The sequence below is a fragment of the Triticum urartu genome, unplaced genomic scaffold (genome assembly GCF_003073215.2).
Source record: "Triticum urartu cultivar G1812 unplaced genomic scaffold, Tu2.1 TuUngrouped_contig_4524, whole genome shotgun sequence".
Classification (NCBI taxonomy): Eukaryota; Viridiplantae; Streptophyta; class Magnoliopsida; order Poales; family Poaceae; genus Triticum; species Triticum urartu.
In genome coordinates, this window is record NW_024115118.1 from 1 (window position 1) to 6,884 (window position 6,884).

A 6,884-nucleotide genomic window follows, 5' to 3' on the forward strand; every position below is an offset into this window, starting at 1 on the left:
CCCCCAAACAAAAAAAAAGGAAAATCTGTCTCCGGAGTTCTTTTACCCTGTTTCCCATCGTTTGGCAGTTAAAATCTTCCAAAGTTTCCTCCATTTCGTGTCTTATACACTACACCTAAGATCCGTACATTGTCAAAATCAGCCCAAAAACATCCCAAACAGACTGCAACTCCATGACGGTGGCGGTGATGGCTGTCTTACAAATGGTGGCATCGCCGATCCTGAAGAAGCTCCTCACTGATACTTCGACGTACCTCGGGGTTGACATGGCGAGTGAGCTCCATGACCTTGAGACCACCATCATGCCACAGTTCGAATTGATGATTGATGCGGCTAACAAGAACAACCACAGGGCTAAGCTGGACAAATGGATCCAAGAGCTCAAACAAGCCTTCTTCAGCGCAGAAGACTTGCTGGATGATTATGAGTATAACCGCCTTGAGAGCAAAGCGAAGAGCGGGAAGGATCCCTTGCCACGACATGCCTGTACCACCAGCACTATTATGAAGCCTGTGCATTTTGTGTCCAACCGGTTGTCAAATATGTCCTCCAACAACAGGAAGCTAATTCGCCAACTGAAGGAACTGAAGGCCATTCTGGCAAAAGGCAAGGAGTTCCGTGATCTTGTTTGCTTACCAGCTGGCAACACTGCAGAGGGCCCTGTTGTACAAGCAGCCGTTGTTCCTCAGGTCACATCAATTCCACCTCCGAATGTAATAGGTCGTGACAAGGATCGCGACAATATAATAAACCTTCTTACCAAGCAGGTTGGTATTGAGTCTAGTTCAGCTACATATTCGGGTTTGGCTATTATTGGAGCAGGAGGCATGGGAAAATCCACCTTGGCACAATATGTTTACAATGACGAGAGGGTAAAAGAACATTTTGATGTCAGGATGTGGGTGTGCATCTCACGCAGACTTGATGTCGAACGTCATACACGGGAGATTATTGAGTCTGTGGTGGAGGGCGAATGCCCACGTCTTGGTAATCTTGATCCTCTCCAGTGCAAATTAAGGGGCTTGCTGCAAAACTCAAAGAAATTCCTGCTTGTATTGGATGATGTTTGGTTTGAAGAATCTGGCAATGAGATGGAATGGGAGCAACTCCTGCGTCCATTAGTTTCTGAGCAGACTGGAAGCAAAGTTTTGGTGACTTCTCGATCGAATATACTTCCAGCTTCTCTTTACTGTAACAAGATTGTTCCTTTGGAAAAGATGGAAGACGCCGAGTTCTTGACACTCTTCAAAAATCATGCCTTTTCTGGAGAAGAAATCGGAAATTGTAGGCTACGTCAGAAGCTAGAAGAGATTGCAGAGAAGATTGCCAATAGACTGGGACGATCTCCTTTAGCAGCAAAAACAGTGGGTTTACAGTTGAGCAGGACAAAGGATACCACTTCATGGAATTATGCTCTAAAGACGGACAACTTAAATGATCCCGGGAGAGCTCTGTTGTGGAGTTATGATAAGTTAGATCCACGTCTGCAGAGATGCTTTCTATATTGCAGCTTATATCCAAAAGGCTATCGCTATAACATGAGGGAGTTGGTTCATCTGTGGATTGCAGAGGGATTTATTGATTCGTGCAACGAGAACAAAAGAGTGGAAGATATTGGAAAAGATTACTTCAGTGAGTTGGTCTCTGTTTCATTCTTTCAATCAGTTACCGAGATAAACTCTACTACATCCTATGTTATGCATGATCTTATTCATGACTTGACACAGTCACTCTCTATAGAGCATTGTTTCACATTGGAAGATGATAAGATGGCAGAAATACCAAGCACTGTTCGACACTTATCTGTTCGTGTTGAGAGTATGATACAGCATAAGCAAAGCATTTGCAAGCTACATCATTTACGTACTATTATCTGCATTGATCCAATTATAGATGATGTAAGTGATGTTTTTAGTCAGATACTGCGGAATTCGAAGTTGCGTGTACTATATTTGTCAGTCTTCAACAGTGGCAAGTTGCCAGAATCAATAGGTGAGCAGAAGCATCTTAGGTATTTAAACATGGTCAATACGTGGATTTCTGAATTGCCAAGATCATTATTTACCCTTTACCACTTACAGTTCCTTAAGTTCAGTCCCAAAGTTGAGAATTTGCCTGAAAATCTCTGCAATTTAAGTAAGCTGTGGTATCTTGAAAGGCACAGTTTGTATGGTAATAGAATAAAAGATCCATACAACAATGCTCTGCCTCAAGTTCCTAACATAGGCAAGCTTACTTTGCTCCAAGAACTTAGTTATTTTTCTGTGCAAAAGCAGAAGGGATATGAGTTGTGGCAGCTGAGGGAGATGAACGGCCTTGGTGGCTCTTTAAATGTTACACATCTTGAGAATGTCACAATGGATGAAGTTTTGGAGTCAAACCTACACCAGAAAACTCATCTGGAAAGCTTGCAGCTTGGCTGGAGTTATATGGATGACATAAATGTAGAGGACAGTTTACACCTGAAGATTCTGGAAGGCCTGATGCCACCGCCTCAACTTAGGGACCTCGCAATTGAAGGTTACAGATCTGCAAAATATCCAGGTTGGTTTCTTGAGGATTCACATTTTGAGAATTTGGAAAACTTTGTGCTTGTTAATTGCACTGCGTTAGAAAGCCTACCAACCAATGCAGAACTCTTCAGGAATTGCTGCTCACTTCGCCTCAAGAATGTGCCAAACCTAAAGACATTACCTTGTCTTCCAGCAGGTCTTAAAACGTTATCAATTGCAAAGTGTCCACTGCTTATATTTGTTTCCAGCGTTGAACCAGAACAGCATGATCAGTGGGAGGACATTATGAATACAGACCAATTGGTATCAAACCTTTCTTTGATCGTGAGTGGGTTTCAGGTATCAGACACACGGGACATAGTATCATTGGAATTTTCATCTTTGGAGCAGTTGATGGCATTGATGGATGCGGATATGTCACATCTTGAAAACATTAGAAGTGTTATAGAAAGAAAGGAATTTGTGATAAAGGATAGCATCAATGCATGGATATGTTGCCACAAAGAGAGGATGAGACTCATTTATGGAAGGAACATTGGGCTGCCTCTGGTTCCAACATCAGAACTAACCCAGCTTGAACTTTCTTCATGCAATATTACAGATGGGGCATTAGCTGTTTGCCTTAATGGTCTCACTTCACTGGAAATTTTGCGCTTAAATGAGATCATGACTTTGACTACACTTCCGTCTCAAGAGGTCCTCCAACATTTGACAAACCTAACAGAGCTGGATATCAAGTCTTGCTGGTGTCTCAGGTCATTAGGGGGTTTATGAGCAGCTACCTCTCTTTTGGAAGTCTGTTTAATTTCCTGCCCTTCTCTAGACTTGACAGATGGAACAGATGAACTGCCGTTATCTCTTAAGAATCTATATATATACTGGTGCGTGCTTGCAGCTAATTTCTTCAGTAGTGGCCTGCCGCACCTGACAAACCTTGGCATGGTTGGCTGCAGAAGCTCTGCATCCTTGTCGATTGGTCATCTGACCTCCCTTGTATCATTAAGACTACGAGATCTCCAGGATCTGTGTTCTCTTGAAGGACTTCCTTCCCTGCAACTTCACGACTTAGAGTTGAAAGATGTCCCGAAGCTCAACGCCAAGTGCATGTCACAGTTTCGGGTGCAGAAAGCACTTACTGTTAGCAGCCCTGTGATACTCAACCACATGCTCGGCGCTACAGGTTTTACAGTTCCAGAATTTCTCTCCCTTCAAGGATGCAAGGAGACATCCCTTTCATTCGAAGAATCTGCAAATTTCTCATCCGTGCAGCACCTGATATTATATGAATGTGAAATGAGGTCCTTGCCAGGAAATCTCAAGTGCCTGACCAGTCTGATACGACTTGATATCGGCTACTGTCCCAACATATCATTTTTACCTGATCTGCCATCCTCCCTCCAACGTATATCTGTTTGGTATTGTGAGCACTTGAAGAAGAGTTGCCAAGCACCTGATGGAGAAAGCTGGCCAAAGATTGCGAGTATCCGTTGCAAGGAATTCATATGAACTATGATTTCAGATTGAAAGTGCATTATATCGACTAGAGGGGGAGGGGGGGGGGAGGGTTGAATAGACGATTTTTATGAAAGTCTTCAAAACGTGAAGGTTATGAAGACAAACAGTAGAGATATGCCTATCACTATGCAGCGGAAGTTAGATTACACTAGGCAAGCCATGGTCAAGTGTTCAATAGAGTGAAAGCACAATGACAAGTAGCTGCGGTGTAATAAGGATCAGGTAGGAAGAAGTTATGAAGCCAATCAAATCATACAGTTACGTTGTGAAGACAAGAGATAGAGCAAGCATGCAATGGCTTCACAATGAGTAACAGTAAGTAAAAGGAAGTGAAGATGAAACCAGTGACTCGTTGAAGACAATGATTTGTTGGACCAGTTCCAGTTGCTGTGACAACTGTGCGTCTGTTTGGAGCGGCTAGGTATTTAAACCAAAAGACACCCAGTCCTGAACACGCAGCTCAGGACACCCAGTCCTCACCGTAATCTCCTTGAGCTAAGGTCACACAGACCTCGCCCAATCACTCTGGTAAGTCTTCAAGGTAGACTTCAAAACCTTCACAGACTTCGTTCACCGGCAATCCACAATTTCTCTTGGATGTTCAGAACGCGACGCCTAACCGTCTGAAGGATGCACAGTCCTCAAGTGTAATAAGTCTTCAGATCACTCAGACAAGAAGACTTAAGTGATGCCCAATTTACTCTGGCTCTGGGTGGTTAGGGCTTTTCTCCTCGCTAGGAATTTTCTCTCAAAGGCTTCGAGGTGGGTTGCTCTCAAACGACAAAAGCCGTGCACTGAAATCTGAGCAGCCAACCGTTTGTGGTTGTAGGGGGTGGACTATTTATAGCCACTGGGCAACCCAACCTGATTTGTCCGAAATGACCCTGGGTCATTAAGGAACTGACACGTGTTCCAACGGTCAGATTTTGAACTCACACGGCAACTTTACTTGGGCTACAAGTAAAGCTGACTTGTCCGACTCTGGACAAGATTTGCTCTCATAGTCTTTGCTCGAAGACATAGGATTTTGAATTAGGCATCACTTCAGTCATTCTGACTGGTTTTCTTGGACCCCACTTAATAGTACGGTGGTTCCTGTGACTCAACACAAATGAAAAAGAACTACGAAAGATCTAAGTCTTCGAGTTCCATTGGCTTCACGTAGTGTCTTCTCTTGTCATAGTATTCAATGTGAATATCTTCATATACCACCATTGTCTTCAATGTCTTCGTACATTTTGGGGGTCATCTCTGGTAGTAAACCGAATCAATGAGAGACTTCTACCTGTGTTATCCTGCAATTCTCACAAACACATTAGTCCCTCAACTAGGTTTGTCGTCAATACTCCAAAACCAACTAGGGGTGGCACTAGATGCACTTACAATCTCCCCCTTTTTGGTGATTGATGACAAACTAGTTGAAGTTTTCAACGGGGAATATAATTTGTGAAATTGTAAAGGAATTGTCTTCATAAACTACAAGGGCTCCCCCTGAAGATGTGCATATAAGTAATTTGCTTCTTGAATGCAAATGCACATGGCAGGTTGTACTTGTGGAGACCCACTTCAACTTATGATGACAATCCACTATGCATGTAAAAGTATATGAAGATAATGACATGCATAATGAAAAATGGACGTCTGCAGAATGATCTAAGTGCGGAATTTATCGTCGCACATGCGGAATTTATCTTCGCAAAAAAAAGTGGCAAACAAGTAGCAGACGACCATCGAGTTTTAGTGTTTACAACTCAGAGAACCAAATGAGCAAAAATGAGAGTTGTAAGCACGAAGCAAAATATAAAGCACCCGCCCATATGAACCCGCTTGAAGACTATCAACCTCATATGCTTCTCCCCCTTTTGTCAGTAAGGACCAAAAAGGTTTGAAGACATAGAGCACCTACTCGTCGCCGTGAGGAGTTGGTGAAGCAGCAGGGTCTTCGAGAGTTGTAAACACGAAGCAAAATATAACAAAACATAAGGCACCCGCCCATATTGACCCGCTTGAAGACTATGAACATCATATGCTTCTCCCCCTTTTGTCAGTGATGACCAAAAAGGTTTGAAGACATAGAGTTTTTCTACGCGTTCCCATGCGCAGCAGGGTCGTTGGAGTTGTTTGGCGGTGCTGAAGAGCTTGGTGCCGAGTCGACGCGCGCTGAAGGAGGTGGTGGTGATGTAGCGTCGTCTTCTTCCTTGATTATCCGTGCAGTCACCGTGGCAGCAGATGAAGAGAACTCTGAGTTTTCAAGTGACGGAGTTCCGCGTAGCACAGCCCTTCTGGGAGGTGTGGAGTCAAACTTGAATCGCTCTCTGAAGCCATCCTCATGAAGATCAGCTTCAGAGCACAGCATTGTGAGTCCTTTCCAGGTGCGGCGACAAGTTTCATGTGCAACGAATGCATTCTTGGTGGCAAGATTTCTGATGCGATTGACATCCACCAAGAGGCTTTTCATTTGTCTCTTCAACCAGTCGTGATGCCTATCCTGCTTTTGATGAAGGGCCACAAGAAGCTCTCGGTCAGTGAGAGTACGAGCACGCTTCTTGGGTCTTTGAGCAGGTGTGCTGTCAATGGCTTTAGTTGATGCAGGGTGTGGTGCACGTGTAGTGCCAGCCAACGGATACACCCTTGAGATGGCTTCAACACCTTCAACATTCTGAGTGAAGCTCTGGTGTTCTGCATTCTGAAGACACAGAGGTTGCTTGGCAGGCTCAGGATATATGTCTTCAGCAGAGGTATCCACATCTGGCAAGAAGATCCGATGGTTGTGGGCTGAGGGCTGATATGAAATCGCAGAGTGAAGCTTGATCAGCCTCATTACCCAAGGAGCATAGAACTTCAAACCAAATAAAT

At 43.9% G+C, this 6,884-nt stretch overlaps 1 protein-coding gene across 1 annotated transcript; it reads left to right on the top strand.

The window, feature by feature from the left end:
• The first annotated feature begins 17 nt into the window (after nucleotides 1-17).
• On the top strand, nucleotides 18-4,056 carry LOC125527951 (disease resistance protein RGA2-like). The gene has a single exon (XM_048692449.1). The coding sequence runs from the start codon at nucleotides 174-176 to the stop codon at nucleotides 3,285-3,287; it is 3,114 nt and encodes a 1,037-aa protein (XP_048548406.1). The 5' UTR covers nucleotides 18-173; the 3' UTR covers nucleotides 3,288-4,056.
• The last annotated feature ends 2,828 nt before the right edge of the window (nucleotides 4,057-6,884 follow it).